Source organism: Sapajus apella, unplaced genomic scaffold (genome assembly GCF_009761245.1).
Source record: "Sapajus apella isolate SASKATOON/1434 unplaced genomic scaffold, GSC_monkey_1.0 scaffold55, whole genome shotgun sequence".
Taxonomy (NCBI): Eukaryota; Metazoa; Chordata; class Mammalia; order Primates; family Cebidae; genus Sapajus; species Sapajus apella.
Window position 1 is genome coordinate 14,526,692 of NW_022436995.1, and position 20,336 is coordinate 14,547,027.

The following is a 20,336-nucleotide window of genomic DNA, read 5'->3' on the forward strand; positions in this document are numbered from 1 at the left end:
TCCCAAATGATGCCTATGTCTCTTGCTCCAAACATTCGCTTTGGAAGCTTCTTGCAGATCTCAGAATGAAGCCACCCTGATGTGCGAGGAGCCCCATCCTTATTCCACACTTTCCCTCCTCAAAGTTGCCCACCTGCCGCTCCATGAAGACCTAGGGGCCGTAGATTAAAGGGGAGAGGCTCTTAACTCTCTCCTAGGGTGGGCTAGGATAGTGGGCAGTGGGGAGAGGTAGGTAATAAGCATTTTGATTTAAAAGGCCTCCTGCAGTGCTGCAGGCAAGCAGAACAGAAACAGTAAATGAAACAATGAATTGTGTCCACAGAAGACTTCCATATGGATGGTGATTCATTATGTTAATAAGGAGGTGAAAGCCAGAGGTTGACTGTATTCTGATTTCATGGCTGGGGAACCTGTAGCTCAGAAGCAGGGAGCACCCAAATTTGAGGTCAGAGTCCAAATTCCAACTCCCAGCTCCTGATTCCAATATGGTTGGTTTAATTACTATCATCTCCTAATGACTAAGGATGCTTTAGAGCCAGATGGGACCTGACTGGAAGGCAAGCAATGCTTAAGGTGGACAGCAGTGATGCTAGAGCCAATCAGAGCCAGCTCCTTGGATCCATAAATATTAAGCGCCTCCCAAGTGCCAGGCGATGGCAGAACTGACATCGGGAGAAGGAACCACAGAAGAATCTGACGTTGACCCTGGGCTAGAGGAACTCAGGGTAGGAAGGGATATGGGGCAGGCACAAATCTCTGTCATACAGACAGAGAGGGAAGTGAGATGAGATCTAAGACAGCTTCATTGATTCTCTCACTCCATTATCATTCATTCAGCTACTCAGGCACCGTCCTAAGTGCTCTGGATAGAAGGCTAAATAAAACTGGTCTCCACCCCAGAAGCTACCATTCCAGTGCTGAAGCTGAGTCACCCGAGAAGGCGTATCAAAACACATTCCCCAGCCCCCCAGGTTCCAGCCCTGACATACTGATTCTGAATCTTTGAAACTGGTACCCAAGACATCTGAAGCCTGGTTTCTAGGTATTCTTCAACTCTAGGCACTGGTCTGGTGGAATAGGGAAGGAGTTCAGCTAGAGTTCAGAGGAAGAGTCAGAGATAGAGAGCAAGGCTTCATGGCCCACCTCTCCCTGGAAGCCCTCCCTGACCAACACAGCTCACACTGATCCCTACGCCCTCTATCTAAATCCAACCTCCGCTACGAGTACTGCAGGTTTTTTTGTTGTTTGTTTTGTTTTGTTTTTGCATAACTAGCAGGTTTAATCCCTCCGCTCCTGCGTGTGTCTCATCTCTAAAGGTGGGTGCTCCTGTATTCCAGGGTCATTGTGATGAGGGTTCTGGGGGCCTTGTGACACGCCGCTGGCTGGCTCTGTTCAAGCGTGGAGGGGTCAGGAGCAGCCCAGTTCTTTTTAGGGATGCAACCTATCTCTGAAAAGGAAGATCACAGTCACCTGCTGATTAAGCATCACTAGGGCTCCACGTGAGTTATGGTCAGAGGCTGTTTGGAAGACAGTGGGGGCCATGACCACCCTCTCTCCTGAAAACAGCGTCTCTGCCAGACAGTCGGCCTCCTTCATCCTGGTGCGTGTTCTTCATCAGCCCTGAGTGCCTCCTTCCTCAGCTTCTGGTTGGCACTGGGACCATTTCCCTTGCTGGGTGTAAAAAGCTAGAACCCTGAGATAACAGGTGGAGCAAGGGCAGTTGTACCTTAGTCTTACTGTCAGCCCAAGAACAGGACTCAGACATCCAAGCCCCCTTTCACCTTCTTTCCAAGCCAGCAATACCTTCTCCCCAGATATCCTGTTCTAACTTTATTGAGTTGTAGGTTTGTGAGCGCAGGCCTGAAGATGCCGATAGATTGTCATCAGAGCTTTTTGCCAACAATTTTGGTATGCTGCCACCAGGTGGCAGTAATGCTTTCATTAGCAGGTAGTGCTAAACCCAGTTTACAAGATGTATCTCTATTGGTTAGAAGTTGGCTTCAGTCATAAAAATTTTCCACACAGTATATTTTTCAAAATTGTAACTAATTACAATAACTTTAGCCAATCTCAAGTCCCATTAATCATAATGATTAAGAGAGTGATACATAAAAATGCAAAATGGACACCTCTCTCCCTGAGTTTTAAATGTTATTGCTTTATTGCAAATTATCACCAGGTCTTGCTTTAAATTTTCTTTATATCTTTCTCATTTCTCTGAGCTTAGAGAAGGCTAATAAACTGTCACATAGCATTTATTATGTATGATGACTGTCCTAAATGCTTTATTTATGGTCATTCGTTCTCATCACAACTCTATGGGGTGAATAACGCTGTTATCTTCCTTTTATAAATGAGAAAACTGAGTCACAGAGACTTCATAACTTGCCTACTGTTACCCAGCTTTGTGTGTAGTGGCAGAGCTGGTAATTTACACCCAGACAGGTGGCGTGCAAAAACCAGTATTCTCAAAGTGTGGCACCCAAACCTGCAGCATTAGCGCCAACCGTGAACTTGTAAGAAATGTAGACGCTTGGGTCCCAGATCTTCTGAACAAGAAACCTGAGATGAAGCCCAGAGATTTGTGCTTGTGTTTGTTGTTTTTTATTTTCAGTTTTTTGAGACGGAGTTTCGCTCTGTCGCCCAGGCTGGAGTGCAGTGGCACTATCTCGGCTCACTACAACCTCAGCCTCCCCAGTTCAAGCAATTCTCCTGCCTCAGCCTCACAAGTAGCTGGGACTACAAGCACATGTCACCACGCTGGCTAATTTTTGTATTTTTAGTAGAGATGGGTTTTCACAGTGTTGCCCAGGCTGGTCTCGAACTCCTGAGCTCAGACAATCCGCCCGCCTTGGCCTCCAAAAGTGCTGGGATTACAGATATGAGCCACGTGCCCAGCTGAGATCTGTGTTTTTTGTAACGCATCCCTCCAGGGGACTCATGCACTTAGTTTTGTGAACCACTGTTTTAAACCATTTTCTTCATCACTGTGCTGTACTGATGATACACCCTCCACACCTGCGTTGGTAACAATTGCTGAAGTGGGGACCTCCTGTTACAATTGGGAGCGTATCTTGTCCTCAGGTGAACTGGAGTAAAAAAGAGAACCTTGGCCAGGCGTGCTGACTCATGCCTGTAATCCCAGCACTTTGGGAGGCTGAGGCAGGTGGATCACCTGAGGTCAGGGGTTCGAGACCAGCCTGGCCAATATGGTGAAACCCCGTCTCTACTAAAAAATACAAAAAATTAGCCTGGCGTGGTGGCCAGCGCCTGTAATCCCAGCTACTTGGGAGACTGAGGAAGGAGAATCGCTTGAACCTGGGAGATGAAGGTCGCAGTAGGCTGAGATCGTGGGAGATGGAGGTTGCAGTAAGCTGAGATCGCGCCACTGCACTCCAGCCTGGGTGACAGAGAGAGTCTGTCCACCCCCCCCCACACGCAAAAAATAAAGAGAACCTTAAGCAAAGTCAATGACCTTCCCTGGGCTTTATTGTAGGCTCTGTTGCTATGAGTATTCAGAGAAACTTGGCATCAAAACCCTCAAAAAGTTTTCCTTACCCAGCAGTATGCTTCCCAGGAGACTAGGAAAGGCAGCACTGCAGACTGCATATTTTCTCTCCTGGATTACCATGTCATTATGATGCCCTGTGTATGGGGAAGGGTGCTAATAGCTTAGTTGGGCAAAGAACAGAGGAATATGGGAAGGTGAAGGTTGATCTGAGAAGCCTCTGAGTTGACAACCTCCATCACATTAAAGGAGCCCAGATACACAGTCTCTGATTTCTAGCATGGGCAGGTAGGTGGTATGCACGTAGAGAGGGGACTTCCAAGTGACCTTTCCCCCTTGGCCTTCTGTGGGTCAACAGGCTTCTTGTTCTGATCCTTGACTTGCTAGCAAGTGTCTTAGATAGTCTTGTGGGTGGCCCATAGTTTGCTTAGGTTTGGAGAGATGTAGGGAACTGGTGGGCGTAGAGAAATGGAGTTTCCTAGAAGGAAGAAGCAGTGACTTTTTATAAACAAATTCAACCATGGCGAAGTAAGCAGATGGCCAATTGTTCCAGGTAGAGGTTTAGAAATGGGAATTCTCTGAATACTCAACAGATGTCTTCTTGTGATATTTCTAATTATTTCTGCCTTATTGTGTTGATGCTGTATCTTTTGTTATAGTGTGCTGTGCATGTTACTTTAATTTTGGGATTACGTTTTGTTCACTGTGTTTGACTTTTTTTTCATGTCTTCGTTCATCGTTTTTTTTTAATCATTGTAGGGCATTTGATTTTAAGGTATCTCTTTTGTTCACAGCTTGTGTAAGATACATATTTTTTTTTTATTCGAGTGGAAAATCCTTGCCTTTTAATTCCTTCCCACTGCCCCTCCCACCCCTAGCATGGCATTAGGGTTAAGCCTCTGACTCTTGAAGGTTAAGCCTCTGAATCCATGGCTTTGATCATGGGAATATATAAAATAAGCATTAATTAGACACAGTTATGAGCAAATCCAACAGCTTTGGATTCAAACTTCAGCTCTGATAACTTCTGTGTGATCACAGCTATGCTAATTAACCCTCCTGTGGCCTCAGTTCCCTGATCTGTAACACGGTACAAGAACTATACTACTTCATAGATAGTTGTGAAGGTGAAATGGGTTGATACATACAAAGTGCTTAGGACAGTGTCTGGCACATCATCAATACTGCTTTTTAATGTTTACAGCAAATAAGAGAATTTAATGCATTTATTTTCATAACTAATTTCTTTGGGTTTCTGTCATTTTTATGCTTTTACCAACTATCTATGAGGTAGTATAGTTTTTTGGGAAGGAGTTTCACTCTTGTTACTCAGGCTGGAGTGCAATGGCGCGATCTCGGCTCACCGCAACCTCTGCCTCCTGGGTTCAGGCAATTCTCCTGCCTCAGCCTCCTGAGTAGCTGGGATTACAGGCATGCGCCACCATGCCCAGCTAATTTTTTGTATTTTTAGTAGAGACGGGGTTTCACCGTGTTGACCAGGATAGTCTCGATCTCTTGACCTCGTGATCCACCCGCCTCAGCCTCCCAAAGTGCTGGGATTACAGGCTTGAGCCACCGCGCCTGGCCGCTTTTACTTTTATTAATTCCTTCCTGTCTCCTGTATTACTTGCTTTTATTATTTAAAGTGAGTTAGAAGGAAGATGTCCTGTTCCTATAAACTCCTAATTTTTAAAGTCAAAAATAAAGCAATTTCTTTTGACTCCATCCTAATAAAAAATAGAATCTGTAGTTAAAAAATTTTCCCACAAGGAAAATTTTAGCTCAGATGGTTTCACTGGTCTACCAAACATTTTAAAAAGAAATAATACCAATTCCATACAGACACTTCCAGAAAATAACAAATAAAAAAAATAGAAACACATCCCTACTCATTCGATGAGGCCAACATTACCCTGATACCAAAATTAGAGATATTACAAGAAAAGAAACTCACAGATAAATGGTTCTTGTAAACATGGATACAAAAATTCTAAATAAAATTTTAGCAAATAGAATCCAACAATGTATAAAAAGCATAGTATATCATCACCAAGTGGGACTTATCCCAGGAATGCCAGGCTTATTTACCATTCAAAATTATTCAATATAATTCACCATGCTAACAAACTCAAAAAAGAAAAGCCATATGTCCATTTCAATGATGCAGAACATTATTTGACAAAAGCCAACAACCATTCCTAATTAAAAACTCTCAGCGTGCTAGAACTGGAAGGGACTGTCTTCAGCCTGATAAAAGGCATCTGTAGAAAGTCTAGAGTTAACATCACACTGAGTTGTGAAAGCCTGAATGCTGCTCCTCCAAGATCAGGAACAAAGCAAGGATGTCTGCTCTCACCACTTTTATTCAGCATTGCACTTGAGTTCTAGCCAGTGCAGTAAAACAAGAAAAAATAAATAAAAGGCATCCATGATTGAAAGGAAGAGGTTAAACTGCCGATATTCACAGATGAACATGCTCATCTATGTCAGAGTTGGAAAACTTTTTCTGCAAAGGCCACAGTAGAATTTTTGGTTCTGTGTCCATTCGGTCTCTGTTGCAACTACTCAGCTCTGCCATTGTAGCATGAAAACAGCCACAGACAGAAATGAGTGAGTGGCTGTAGCTGTGTCCTAATAAAACTTTATTTAGGAAAACAGATTGGAGGCCAGATTTGACCCATGGATCATAACTTGCTGACCCCTGGTCTGTGTCAAAAATTCTGCGGAATTCACAGGAAAGCCACTAGGAGTATTAAGTGAGTTTTGCTCGGTTGCAGGAATACAAGATTGATAGATACAAGTATATTGTGTTTCTATTAGAAATTTAAATTTTAAAATAATACCTTTTATAGTAGCATCTGAAATATGAAATACTTACAGAAAAACTTGACAAAATATATAAATGACCTAGACACTGAAAACTACAAGACATTGCTGAGAGAAATTTTAAAAGACCTACGTGCATGGAGAAATATATAGTGTTGATGGGCCAGAAGACTCGATCGTGTCATCAATTCTCCCAAACTGGCTTACAGATTCAGTGCAATCTCTACCAGAATCACAGCTGCCTTTATTATAGAAATGGACAAGTTGACTAAAATCCTTATGGAAATGCATTTCTAAAGTTAAAGCATTTCCTTTTATAGTTAAGGATCCCGGGACACAGCCCAGCTTTGCCTGTTCCCTTCTGCTTCCTGCCACATTGCATGCTGAGTGCTGCAGTTTCTGAATGAGTGTAGGTTGGGAGAACATGATGACAATCAGAGGGACAGAAAGCTCGCTCTGATGAGTGACAGTGTCTATGCAGGTGGGGCACCCATCTGGGCAGACCCTGCTTCCCAGGGTTAGGCCAACACTGAGATTTGTAACTTCTAGGACCCATATGTCCTATTTTGGTTCAGATGACAGGGCATGCATGAGCTATTAAAAAATGTGCTTCTCAATCCATTTCCATCAAACATACAGTTAGTGGAGGTTGTCCCAATTTGGGGTCTGCGAGCTCTTATTTTTAGTTACCAATGTTGTTTTACCTTCTTTTATTTATTTATTTGAGATGGCGCCTCACACTGTCGCCCAGGCTGGAGTGCAATGCCATGATCTTGGCTTACTGCAATCTCTGCCTCCCAGGTTCAAGCAATTCTTCTGCTTCAGCCTCCTGAGTAGCACCCACCACCACACCCAGCTAATTTTTGTATTTTTATTTTTTTTTTTTTTGTAGATATAGGGTTTTATCATGTTGACCAGGCTGGTCTCGAACTCCTGACATGTGATCTGCACACTTGAGCCTTCCAAAGTGCTGGGATTACAGGCATGAGCCGCCATACCCGGCCTGTTTTGGCTTTTAATACTTTAATACTCGTGTGGTTTGTGGACTAGAAGCATCACCTGTCACTCAGAAGCTTGTTAGAAATGCATCACCTTGGGCCCCACCTCAAACCCTCTGAATCAGAATCTGCACCTGGAGAAGATCCTTAAGTGATTTGTATGCAAGTTTAATTTTGAGTCACATATCCAGATGTGTACTAATGGGAAGTTGGGAGTGTGCACACCGACATGTCTGCTCAGCTCTGTCCATCAGCACATCTTTATGCCTGCAATGTGGCATTTCAGGATATTATTCTCTCCAGCAGAAGAGAATACTCTGGGAAGAAAGGAATCTTCTCTTAGTTCAACAGGAACTCTAACTTCTAGTTGTTGCTGTGGCTGTTACTGTTATTTTGAGACAGAGCCTTGCTCTGCTGCCAGGGCTGGAGTTCAGTGGTGTGATCTCAGCTCACTGCAACCTGTGTCTCCCAGGTTCACATGATTCTCCTGCCTCAGTCTCCCAAGTAGCTTGGATTACAGACATATGCCACCATACCTGGCTAATTTTTGTATTTTTAGTAGAGACAGTGTTTCACCACATTGCCCAGGCTGGTCTCAAACTGACCTCAAGTGATCCACCTGCCTTGGCCTCCCAAAGTCCTGGGATTACAGGCATGGGCCATTGCGCCTAACCCTAGTTATTATTTTATAAGCATTTTGAATTACTTTGCATGTAGTGCACTCACTTCTCTCCAACATGCACACACCCCACACAGATATATACACCACACACACACACACACAGGCACGCACACACACACATCCTTATGAAAAACAGAAACCATCCTTTGTAATGAACTGTTCTGCATTTCCAGGAAAGGTAAAATGGAGCTCATAACTGTGTATAGTTAGTGCTTATTTTATATATTCCCATGATCAAAGCCGTATACATTATGACAGAAATTTTTAAAAATACAAGAAAGGCCAGGTGCGGTGGCTCACGCCTGTAATCTCAGCACTTTGGGAGGCCAAGGCAGGCAGATCACAAGGTCAAGAGATCAAGGCCATCTTGGCCAACACGATGAAACCCTGTCTCTACTAAAAATACAAAAATTTAGCTGTGTGTGATGGCGCATGCCTGTAGTTCCAGCTACTCAGGGGGCTGAGAGAGGAGAATTGCTTGAACCTGGGAGGCGGAGGTTGTAGTGAGCCAAGATTGCGCCACTGCACTCCAGCCTGGCTCCTGGCGACAGAGCAAGACTCTGTCTCAGAGAAATAAACAAACAACAACAACAAAAAAAAACAAGAAAAAGGATAAAAAGTACTTCTTTCCTGTCACTCAAAGATAATCACTGCCGTATTTTCTGTCTTTTTTTCTAACAACTTTATAGTAGTCAATGCATTGAATATTAGAATTTATGTGGTGTACTTATTGTAATATATACCAGACCTGACACGTAGAAAGGTATTACTGTTTAAGTGCCACAGCTGTAGTATAGAGTTCATAGAGAAAATGCTAGGTGTACAACTCTGTATTCCGCTGTTTTCTCTTAACATTTGTATTTTTTCAGATTATTATTCATTCCTTGTAAACAGTATTTATATGCCTCACAGTATTCCACTGAGCACATAAACCATAGTTTACTTAACTACCCCCTTATTGCAGATCATTTAGAGTGCTTGCATTTTTCATGTTGGTAAGTAATGTGCAATGAAAATTATTGTGCACGCAGGATTTTTTCTAGGTATTTTCAGTAACGTCCTCAAGGTGGATTTCCAGAAGTAAGTCAGGCTGTGCGCTTTGGTTCATATTGCAAAGTCCGGAACAAGTTATTTAAAATCACACTTAAAAGCCGAAGTCTCCTAACATAAGGCTGAACTGGTTGCTTTTGCCAGGTGAAGAGAAGACCACCCATTGACAAGACAGAATGGGACAGCTTCTTTGATGAGAATGGCCACTTGGCCAAGTCACGGGACTTCATCTGTGTTAACATCCTAGAAAGGGTGGGTCCCCAAGCTCCCCTTGGCCTTGCCCTGGAACTGGGGGCATGGATGGGCAGCGGGCAGGTGCGGTGTTGGATGAAACCCTTTCGACAGGTGTCTAAGAGCCCGTCACCCCCACTTCCCACCCCCACCCCAGGGTCTGCACCCTTTCGTGAGGACGGAAGCCTGGAAGTTCCTCACTGGCTACTTCTCATGGCAGAGTTCCCAGGATGAGCGGCTCACCGTGGACAGCATGAGGAGGTAGGACATGACCCTGTGGTGGTGGGAGGGGGCCCTGCAGGTGGCAGGTGCCGCCACCCTAGCCTGCAGACAGCCTTCTGCCCCCCATTTGACTTCTCATTCCGAAAGGAAACCCATGCCTTCTGACCGAGGCACAGAACACAGTGTGACTTCTCATTCCAAGAGGAACCCCATGCCTCCTGACCCAGGCATAGCACACAGGAGGTGCCAATTCGTGCCAGTGCCTTCTCTCCCGGAGCTCCCTTTACCAGCCCGCCGACTGCCAGGCATGGGCTCGGTCCCAGACACTCCTCTTACCCCTGGACCCCCATGTCCCATCCTTCCCTAGGGCCTATGCATTCTCCTTCTGAAGCAGCTCTTGAACACAGCCTGTCACCCCTTCCCTGGGCCCCACCCCAACTCCACCTCCTCCCTGTCCCCCATGGCTGAGCTGCCTCCTGGGTCTAGTCTCCTACCTCCCTGCCGGTGCCCAGCGTTTCCTCCCCGTGCCCAGGGGAAAGGTACAAACCCAGTATGGGCTGCCTGCGTCCTTAGATGAAACACTCTCAGTGGTGCCACTGGTAATGTTTCGAATAGCGCATCTTCTCTTCCGAACACTTCCTGCTCCTATCTCCACACCACCTGCTATCCCAGAGTCTGACATTCCAACCTCACTGACGGCCTCCCTGACTCCTCATTTGCCCACCCATTCCCCACCCCTGTCCCAGCACAGACCACATTTGCACTCCCCTCTGCCCTTGGCTCACCCTTTCTCCTCCCTCCACAATGGCTTTCTATCATCTGCCGATCAAAAGCCCACCCTTCTTTCAAGGCCCAGATCCCACAGGATACCGCCTCCAAGCAGCCCTCCCAGATCTTCCAGGGAGCCAGGGAGGAGGCACTTTGGTTTACTAGACAGCACACCAGCTTTGAACCTGTACTGTCTTTTTTTTTTTTTTTTTTTTTTCTGAGACAGTCTCCCTCTGCCGTCCAGGCTGGAGTGCAGTGGCACTATCTGGGCTCACTGTTTCCTCCACCTCCTGGGTTCAAGCGATTCTGCTGCCTCAGCCTCCTGAGTAGCTGGGATTACAGGCCTGCACCACCACGCCCGGCTAATTTTGGTATTTTTTTTTAGTAGAGGTAGGGTTTCACCATGTTGGTCAGGCTGGTCTCGAACTCCTGACCTTAGGTGATCCACCTGCCTCGGCCTCCCAAAGTGCTGGGATTACAGGCGTGAGCCACCGCGCCCGGCCCCTGTACTGTCTTGGATTTGGAAACCGGGTTCGAATTTCAGCAGTCTGATTTACACTTGCCCATGAACTTCAGGGCTGACGTCTCGGTCTCCTCCTCTATAAACTGTGGGTAACAATCCATTTCACAGAGCGGTTGTGTGGGCTGAGTCAGATAATATAGGCAAGGCACCTGGCCCAGGGGAGGAGTGAGTCGCTTTGATGATTTTGATGGGAACGCTCCCTCCCTGAAGCTGGGGGCCCTTGGATTGCCCTTCTGTGACCCTTGTCACTTGGTCCTGCAGTAGTGAGACTGGAGCCTGTGTCTTCCCTCCCAGGTTGAATGCAAACAAGGGCAGAGGCTGCTGCCAGTTTGCCTTTGCCTCGGACCCTCTCCTGACCTTGACCGTCCACAGGAGGGCTCCGTACACACTGCCTGAGTCAGACTGGCTCCACTGCTGAATACCTTCCTGCCAGAGGAACGGACTCCTCTGGATTGTGGCTTTGTCCCCAAAGTAGGGGCTAGGTCCAGCCCCAAGGGAGCATCCAGACAAGATGTGGAAGAGATTCACACCCGAGGTTCAGCCAGAGTGGCCCAGGGTGGTATGGGGGTGTGAGGGCCAGGCTGGGGAGCTCGGAGAGGCTCAGGAACGCTGACAAGAGCCCACCTGTACTTGTTTCCTGAGGCTCCCTTAGCAAGGACCACAAAAGGGGACTTCCGACAGCAGAAGCCTGTCTTCTCGCAGTTCTGGAGCCCGAAGCCCAGAGTCAAAGTGTTGGCTCCTTCCGAAGCTTCTAGGGGAGAACCCTTCCTTACCTCCCAGCTTCCGGTGGCTCCGGTGTTCCTCGGCTGGTGGCTGTCTCACTCCATACGCTGCCCCCACGGTCTTGAGACCTTCTCCTCTCTGTGCGTCTCTTATATGAACACGTGACAGCGGGTGTGGTGGCTCACACCTGTAATCCTTGCACTTTGAGAGGCCGAGGCGGGCAGATCACAAGGCCAACAGATCAAGACCGTCCTGGCCAACATGGGTGAAATCCCATTTTTTACTAAAAATACAAAACTTAGCTGGGCGTGGTGGCCTGAGCCTGTCGTCCCAGCTAGTCGGGAGGCTGAGGCAGGAGGTGGTCCCAGCTGCTCAGTTCACTGCAACCTCTGCCTCACTTGAACCCGGCAGGCGGAGGTTGCAGTGAACCGAGATCACGCCATTGCACTCCAGCCTGGGCAACAAGAGCAAGACCCCGTCTCAAACAAATAAACAACCACAAAAAACACACATGTCATTGGATTTGGGGTCATCCTGGACTCTCTCATCTGGAGATCCTTACCTTAGTCACATCTGCAAAGACCGTTTTCCTGCGTACAGTTACATTTACAGGTCCTAGGGTTTAGAACATGGATATGTCATTTTGGGGGCCACCAAGCAGCCAGCGATACCAACTAATCACATTCTAATCAGGAGCACGAAACACTGCCTAACCCAACACTTCCAATTCCGAGGCACAGGTGCCAATATTATGCCCATCCTATAGGTGAGGAAACTGAGGCTTAGAGATGGAAAGTGACATCCCCAAGGCTTGCCCCCAGTGGCAGACACCCAGATATTAAAGTGTAGAGCCAGGATTCAGGTGCGACAGTTGAAGTACAGAGCCCAGGAGGTGAAACCATCTCGGTTCTGCACTCCAGGTGCACTTTGGAGGACATTTAGGGTGGCATAGCTGGAGATGAGGGAGAACGTCACAGGTAGGGCACACGGCTGGCCGAGGGTGCTGTCCTGGAGCTGCCTGGGGCCCAGCAGCTGCAGCTGCTCGGAGTTCTCCACTCATCAGAAGGGGAAGGTCACCTCGTTCAGCTTCAATTCTGTTCTCACAGGAAGAACTACAAGGCCTTATGCCAAATGTATGAGAAGATTCAGCCCCTTCTGGAAAACCTGCACCGGAACTTCATAGAGACTCGTAATAACATCAGTGAGCAAAGTAGGGTGGAGGGGGCTGAGCAAGGGGGTGGGGGTGTTGAAGGCAACCCTGTTCCCTCTCAGCCACTTCCAGGAACAGGTGGCCTCAGGGTCCTGGGAGCTGTTTTGATTGGTTACTGGAGTTTTGCCAGCTGAACCTTGGTGAATCCACCCCACCAGTCTCTCCTGGGTGGCCCTGGATGCCCAATACCATGTTTCTCTGGGCACACGATGTTCCTGCTGCCTGGTCTTCCTCCCTCCTTTCCTTGGCTTTGAACGAGGTTGCATTTGAACTTGACAGAGAGGAAGGGTGGAGGAGGACATTCCTGGCCAAGGGTACAGCCTCGTCAAAGGGTTGGAGGTGGGAAGAAACCCAGACAGCTCAGGGTGTGGTGAGGAACTGAGCCTGGCGGGGGCTGATGTCCCTTTCATAGCTCCCTCTCTAGGATGTCCTAGGGCCTGCCCACTGGGGTAGGGGAAGAAACTCATTCATAGACCTGCTGGATGTGACCTGGTGCCATCCACCTGCCCCTTGCTTCCAACCCAGCGCATGACATTCAGAAACTCTATGACAAAGACCCCCTGGGCAACGTCCTCATCGACAAGAAGAGGCTAGAGAAGATCCTGCTCCTGAGTTACGTCTGCAACACGCAGGCAGGTGAGCCATAGCCTCCTGGTCACCCTCCCCTTGTCAATGCCCTCCCGTGGCCCAGCCTAAGCCTCGGGTCCAGGCCCTCCCACCCAGCCCATCCTTACCAACCCCCTCTCCGCCACAGAGTACCAGCAGGGCTTCCATGAGATGGTGATGCTCTTCCAGCTGATGGTGGAGCATGACCACGAGACCTTCTGGCTTTTCCAGTTCTTCCTGCAGAAAACGGTGAGGGCAAGACCTGAGCTCAGGAATGCCCCTCCCCAGCCCCCACCACTCCCCAAACAACTCCTTGAGGCTGGACAGGCATTGACAGCCCCAACCATTCCTTCCAGCCCTAAAACAGCCTCCTGGGTCTCAGAGGAGCCTGGGAGGACAATGCCAAACCCAGTGGTTGGAAGCGCAGGTGGCGGGAGGTGTGGAAGTAGAGAAGGGGAAGGAGCAAAGCTCTGGGTCCACCTCTCAGCAAACCTTGAAAGAGCACGGCCAGGCCCAGGGATGGCACCCTCTCCCGGCATTTCCTTCCCAAGCACGGCTCTCCTGCCTTCATACCTCTGTGGCTCCCCATGGCCTCCAGAATAAAACCCAATAACCTTAGGCATTGGGGGCTGTTCCTTTCACATAACCTGCATTCCAGGTACACCAGGAGACTTGGTGGTCCCCAGGGGCACACACACTGTCCAGGTTGAGGGGTTTTGAAGGCGCAGCTCCCTGGAACACCTTCCTGAAAAGCCTTTCCTCATGATCTGCGAGAGGCTGCCCAGAACCCTCCCTCATCCCTCCCTCCCCCCTACCATCCCTGCAGATGTGCCTGCTGCCCTTCCCTTCCCAGTTGGCTCTGCCCCAACACAATAGTATGAGGGAAGAACTGGGCAGCTGGGCTCACTAGACTGTGAGCCACATTCGAGAATGTCTATTACACACACACACACTACAGCCACCCAGAGGTGCACAACATATACAAACTTGCACACACGGATCACAGTCACAGACATAGATGCGTGCACGTACACACACACGCACACACACAGAGACATGGGCCCAGCCCACAGATAGCCACACAGAGCCTCCAGAAGTGAAGCTGGGGAAGCAGCGCTGACTCTTCCGGCGCCCTGAAGCCGAGGAGGACTCGGTCTCCCTGTCTCCCACCCTCATGTGCAGGAGCACAGCTGCGTCCTCAACATAGGCGTGGGCAAGAACCTAGACATGCTCAGCACCCTGATCACCTTCCTGGACCCCGTGTTTGCTGAGCACCTAAGTGAGTGGTCCCCACCTCCTGCCATCTCACCCACCCCCCAGGGCAGGCATGGGAGGGGGGCTGGGACCCGTCAGTCCCTAGTCATGGGGGGCACTGGAGAGCAGCAGAGTCATTCGATCGCCTCTCCAGGCCCTGGGAGGATGGTTATCTTGATGGGGTCAGAGTCTGGACAGTTGAAAGTTGACTCTAAATCGTCTCCCAGAGCAGCTGGAAAAGGGGCAGCAGGCTTTTGTATGTCCCACGGGTTTTGCTTTCTCCATGGTTTGGCCTCATCTGCATGCGTTTGCTGCATCATATGTGTTTTCCGCTGACTGAAGCCTCGTCTCCTCTCCCCACAGAAGGGAAGGGTGCAGGGGCCGTGCAGTCCCTCTTCCCCTGGTTCTGCCTCTGCTTCCAGCGAGCCTTCAAGTCCTTCGACGATGTCTGGAGGCTCTGGGAGGTGAGGTGCCCGGCTGGGGATCGCCAGGCTGGGCTCCACCCCTCGGCAGAGTAGAAGGCACAAGCTTTCCTGGCCTCCCCCTTTCTTTCTGGCTTGGATGAAGTTCAGTAGCTTGGGGTTTTATTAGGTCGGCAACGCTGCTCCCACCTTGCTGGAGGAAGCTGGGGCATCACTTTGTCCATAAGTTCGTTTAACACAAAGGCCTCACTGGCTGCGCCTTCTGCGGGACAGTTGACACAGGAGGACCCTCTGGCCTGTGCGGTGGAAGCCCGGGCCTGCAGCTCAGCCTCCCTGTTGCCCTGCCCAGGCGGCCTCCCCGTGCTTTTGCTTCCCAGGCTGTCCTTCCCCGAAAACTCCCCCGGCCTTCTCCTTCCCCAGACTGCTGGCTCCTGTGGAGCTCTCTTGAAGAAGGTGGGCCCCCAAGCGCACCTGTAGTCTTGTGACCACAATCCCCAGGGCCATCAGCAGATGAACCCCCTGAGGGACGCCACCCCTACCCATCACTGCCTTCGCGTGGCTGCCGCTGCCTGCAGAGTCCAGTCCAACCATCCACCTGCCATTTAGGGCCCCACAGCCCTACTCCCACCTGCCTGCCCCTTCTTCCCAGCTGGCTGGTCTCCATACCCACGTCCATGACCACTCCCAGGCCTTTGGGTCATTTAATTTCCCTCAACCCTTGCTTGCCAAAACCCCACTCAGATTCAACAGTTTCCTAGTGTCTCCCTGCACCCTCATTGCCTCCCTCCCCTTCCTCTATCTAATGAATTCCCTGAAACTTTTCTCTCTGAATCTCCAGTAGACAGCACAATGCCTGGAACCAGGGGTGTCTGTGAGCATGTGCCTGAGTGAGTGGATGAGTGAATGAATGAATGAATGAATGAGCAAGTCGGAAGCAAGGCCCAGGGGTGGGGCACGTGATGGGTGGGTACCTCACCATCCTCAGAGCATCTGCAGTCTCGGGCCACAGGCCCAGGCTCAGGAACCCTGGCCCACAGGTTCTGCTGACGGGGAAGCCCTGCAGGAATTTCCAGGTGCTGGTGGCCTACAGCATGCTGCAGATGGTCCGCGAGCAGGTGCTGCAGGAGAGCATGGGCGGGGATGACATCCTTCTGGTGAGTGCACCCCCGGGCCAGACGCCACCTCAGCTCCTGGAGGCCCTGACACCCCACCCCACCGCAGCTGAAAGACTGGGGCTCATGGGGTGCTGGACGTCAGTCCCACCTTTTCCAGGCAGGAGGGACAATGAGGGCAAGGCTGTGGAATACTGTGCCAAGGGCCTTGAATAGACTAGCTTGTGTAAGCCTCTTGACAGGCTTGACACAGCGAGGCTGTCACTATCATCATCACCCCTGGTTAGCACACAAGGAAACGGAGGCCTGGAACAGTCCCTGAGCATTGGACTACCGTCTCACAGTTAACCCCAGGGCCCTGGGATACTGCTGAAACAAAAGGACCTAGAGTTTTCCACCATTTAGAAAAAAGCTACTGAAGTCTTTGTTGGAAAAAAAATCTTAGGCGGCATCCCAATTATAAACCAAGTCCTCCTTAGGAGCCCCCAAAGCACTTCGGGGCACTCCAGGACTCCCTGGAGCCTAATACGAAAGCTAACATTTACCATTGCCTCAAAATACAAAAGTTTAGGCACTGAGCCGAGCAGGCTGGGGAGAAGTCAGGTAGTCCCAGAGACTGCTGTGAGCAGCATCCTTCTTCCCTGGGTGCTGCAGGCAGCTGCCTGTGCCCAGGAGTGCAGGAGACATTTGCCCCAGCCCCACCCACCACCGCTCCATGCTCCCGCACAGGCCTGCAACAAGCTCATTGACCTTGATGCTGATGAGCTGATCTCCGCCGCCTGCATGGTGTATGCTGAGCTCATCCAGAAGGATGTAAGTTGCACCAGTGATTTGTTCTCCTACTCCTCCTCTCCTCCTCCTCCTCCTCCTTCTCCTCCTCCTCCTTCTCCTCCTCCTCCTCTTCCTTCTCCTCCTCCCTTCCTCCTTCTCTTCCACCCCTCCTCCCCTCCCCCTCCTCCTCCTCCCCCTCCTCCTCTTCCACCCCTCCTCCTCATCCTCCTCCTCGTCATCCACCCCTCTTCCTCTTCCTCCTCCTCCTCTTCCTCCTCCTCCTCTTCCACCCCTCCTCCTCTTCCTCCCCTCCTCTTCCTCTTCCTCCTCCTCCTCCTCCTCCTCCCCTTCATCCAAGGAGCCTACCCTGATCTCCCAAATGCAGCCCATGGCAGATGCATTCAACTTCAGAGACACAGGCTGTGCCACGTTCTCTACAACCAACCCATGCACGTTGCTCCTCATGGTCTTCCTGCTGTTTGCACATGCAGCTCCTCCCTCCCTGAGCAGGCTGTGCTTCTTGAGAGCATGGCCCTCATCCCATATCCCCTGTGTCCATCCCAGTGGGTCTGAGCACAGGTCTGGGCACCTGGGTTAGGAGAATGTTGCTGTTTGGAAGAACTGAAGAATGAAAGCCACACACCGATGTCTGCACACCTCCTACCTGCTTCCTTCCTAGGTTCCTCAAACTTTAAAGGATTTCTTCCTCTGAGGACACCAATGTCCACAGTGGACCGATGACCTCGATGGACAGGATGAAGGTCAGAGGCACCGGAGTGAGGGCGTAGGTAAAACAGCTGCAATATAAACAGCCCTCTGGAAGAATAGTTTATGGTGGGCACTGTGTCTTCTTTGACCTTGGGGGCTGGGGGGCACATGAGGGCTGAGACAGGGTCGTACGATTGGAAGAGAGGCTGGCTGGCTGAGAGGCGCGTGCTGTGGCTAGGGAGGGTGCTCACTGGAAGAGACCGTGTGGGTCAGCCGCTCCTCCTCTACTGAGGGTTTTCCAAGGCTGCGGTGGATCCACATCTGGAAACAAATGGTTAGAGGAGAACCAACCCTGAGAGACTTCCAGACCCCTGTGGAGGACAAAACCGAGCACATTTAATAAGGATTAGTTCATCTGGACTCAGGTCCTGAGAGGAAGGCTGGCCCTGGGACTCTGCCCCCGCCCTGACTGCTCCCCTGAGTCCTGTCATTTCAATGGCACAATTGAGTCATTTTTCCAGAGATTTCCTGCTAGTCGGTGGAAGGGGCTGGCCTGGGAGGAAGAAATCTCTGGGAAGAAGGCGACTCCCTTCCTGGTTTCAAAGCCTCTCTCATAATTGTGTCTTCATTTATCAGCCTGTAAATGTGCACTCAAGCTACATTTTATTTTCCAGCCTCCATCAATCTCTCTTGAGAACGCACGCTCTGCCCTTGGCCCGGCAGTCAGATGCTCCGTGCAGAAAAGGTGCAACCCACCTGCTTCCCCAGGCTATGCCACAACCCGGAGCCCCTGCCCAGCCTGCTCCTGCTCTGGCTGGCCTCTCTGAGGGGTCCCCCCAGGGAAGACATGGAGATGGCCCAGAGGGGCTGAAACTGCAGAAGGGTTGGGGCTGGCTGGGTGCCCCCAAGAGCTGATCAGCAACACACACACACACACACACACACACACACACACAGCCCTGGCCAGTGACTACAGGTTTTCAGGACAGCCAACACATGGACAGGAGGGATCCCTTGCTTTTGCTGTGAACTGGTCCTTAGGGGTAAGGCATGACCATCCCTCTCACTCTTCAGCCATCTGCCCTTCCCTCTGTTCCCATCCTGTCACTCTTAGTGACCATCACTGTGAAGGCATTGTGTCCCCAGTTAGTGCCTGGTCTCCTTCTCCTCAGGTGACAGTCTCCCATCTAGGGCCAGCTCTGAGTCTCTTAGCTGCTGTGTCTTTGCTGGAAGGTGGGGGGAATGCTGAAGAATGAGGGCCCAACCCCAAGCAACATCTTCTCCGCATGGCTAAAGAGCTTGTGTTTGCTGGGCAGCAAGGCACATGGGTAAATTCATATACTACAGTGCTTTGCTTTGACGTTCCTAAGGCAGTTTACTTAAATAAGGGTCCCTGCATGAAAGATAGTTCTCCAAGGATGAAACTGTGTTTGCATTTTGCCAGAGAGGTAGAGAACCAGAGCAAAAGACATCTTGCTGAGCTAGTTTTGGCCTTGGGAAGAGAAGAATCAATAGAAACATCAGATGAACATTTTCCAATGCTTCTTTTAGACTGGTGGCATTAGACGGCTGATTGCTTTTGGTTGGGACCTACACGCAATGCCAAACATCTATTTCAAAACAAACATGTAAGAATTCACCTTCTAGACCACTTGCTGCCAAACCTGTTTTTAAGATCACTGGAGCGTCATTATTACACAGTCCTTCCCAGGAGCCCTGTGGGTGAAGTCTGGGTGGAGATCCCAGAGCCCCCTCCTCCCATAACCCCTCTCAAGCCCCCGTCCTTGAACTTCACATCATTTCCTGTGTTATCTCCAAGGAGCCTCTTGTATACTAGGGCACATAGTTGAAAACCTGTTAGGTCTTAAGATGAGGTGAATTAAGTCCTGACACCGAATCGATCCAGATTCAGATAAGTCCCAGGCAATGGAGCGACGGAAGAAACAATCTTGGAAGACTGGAGCTTCTCTCAGCTCATCCGCAGCACTCCCGGCCCAGTGGGCTATAGATTCAGATCTCCCCACGGTGCGGCAATGCAGATCCTAAAAAATAGCGCTGGGCTGCATCATTCATTCATTTGTTCCCCCTTCTCTGGCTCAGTTTATCATTTACACAGCCCAGTGTTATTTTTCTCTAGTAGGGTCCATTCCAGAGACAGAACTCTAGGAAGCCTTGAAATCCTAGGGCCTGAGTTTGTGTGATGATAGGGTCTAGATGGTTTATTTCGGCACGCATTTATTGAGTGCTGTCTTAGTCCATGGGGATGCTCTAATGATAGCAGTGGCAGCCCATCTGGAGCAGCCACTGCCATGATGCCGGCTGCAGTGGGGGAGGCGAAGCTAGGGCTGCACACTCCATGGAGCCAGTGGGAGCCCCACCCCCTTCCAAGTTGGAGGGGTGGGAGCTCCGCCTTCCCAGGTGCAACGACAGCCACCCAGCCACGACATCTCTGCACTCGTGGAGGCCCAGGAAGCCCCCATGTCCCCCCAGGCTCAGAACTGCCTGCTCCCATTGCCTGGCCTCTCCCTACTCCTGGTGCCCACTCTGATTTTGGTGCAAAGTTGTGCTGAGCCCAGGTGCTGTCACGACCCAGCCGGGTGAGTGCAGGCTTAGGGCAGCACTGACACACCAGCTGCATGCCTCTGTGGGCCCCTCTGGACTCTGGGCACTGACAAGTATGGAAGAGAAGCTGAGGGGGTGCTAAGGATGGCTCGTCATGGGC

The 20,336-nt window shown here is 50.1% G+C and overlaps 1 protein-coding gene across 2 annotated transcripts; it reads left to right on the forward strand.

Annotated features, from left to right (window-relative positions):
* The first annotated feature begins 1,372 nt into the window (after nucleotides 1–1,372).
* On the forward strand, nucleotides 1,373–17,731 carry TBC1D21 (TBC1 domain family member 21). 2 transcript variants are annotated; one of them, XM_032244853.1, is made up of 11 exons: nucleotides 1,373–1,600; nucleotides 9,209–9,316; nucleotides 9,453–9,556; nucleotides 12,638–12,732; nucleotides 13,267–13,377; nucleotides 13,496–13,596; nucleotides 14,530–14,626; nucleotides 14,965–15,065; nucleotides 16,061–16,177; nucleotides 16,865–16,948; nucleotides 17,586–17,728. In XM_032244853.1, exons 1-11 carry the CDS (start codon nucleotides 1,541–1,543, stop codon nucleotides 17,616–17,618), a joined length of 1,011 nt encoding a protein of 336 aa, XP_032100744.1. In that variant the 5' UTR covers nucleotides 1,373–1,540; the 3' UTR covers nucleotides 17,619–17,728. The 2 variants fall into 2 exon arrangements, with proteins under 2 accessions (XP_032100744.1, XP_032100745.1); XM_032244854.1 differs by lacking the exon at nucleotides 9,209–9,316 and having other exon boundaries at nucleotides 17,586–17,731.
* Nucleotides 17,732–20,336: the final 2,605 nt, after the last annotated feature.

Coding starts and splice junctions, on each gene's coding strand:
- TBC1D21 (XM_032244853.1), top strand. CDS start 1,541: ATGACCACCCTCTCTCCTGAAAACAGCGTCTCTGCCAGACAGTCGGCC. Junction 14,627..14,964: donor CGTGTTTGCTGAGCACCTAA/GTGAGTGGTCCC, acceptor CTCTCCCCACAG/AAGGGAAGGGTGCAGGGGCC. Junction 15,066..16,060: donor ATGTCTGGAGGCTCTGGGAG/GTGAGGTGCCCG, acceptor CCTGGCCCACAG/GTTCTGCTGACGGGGAAGCC.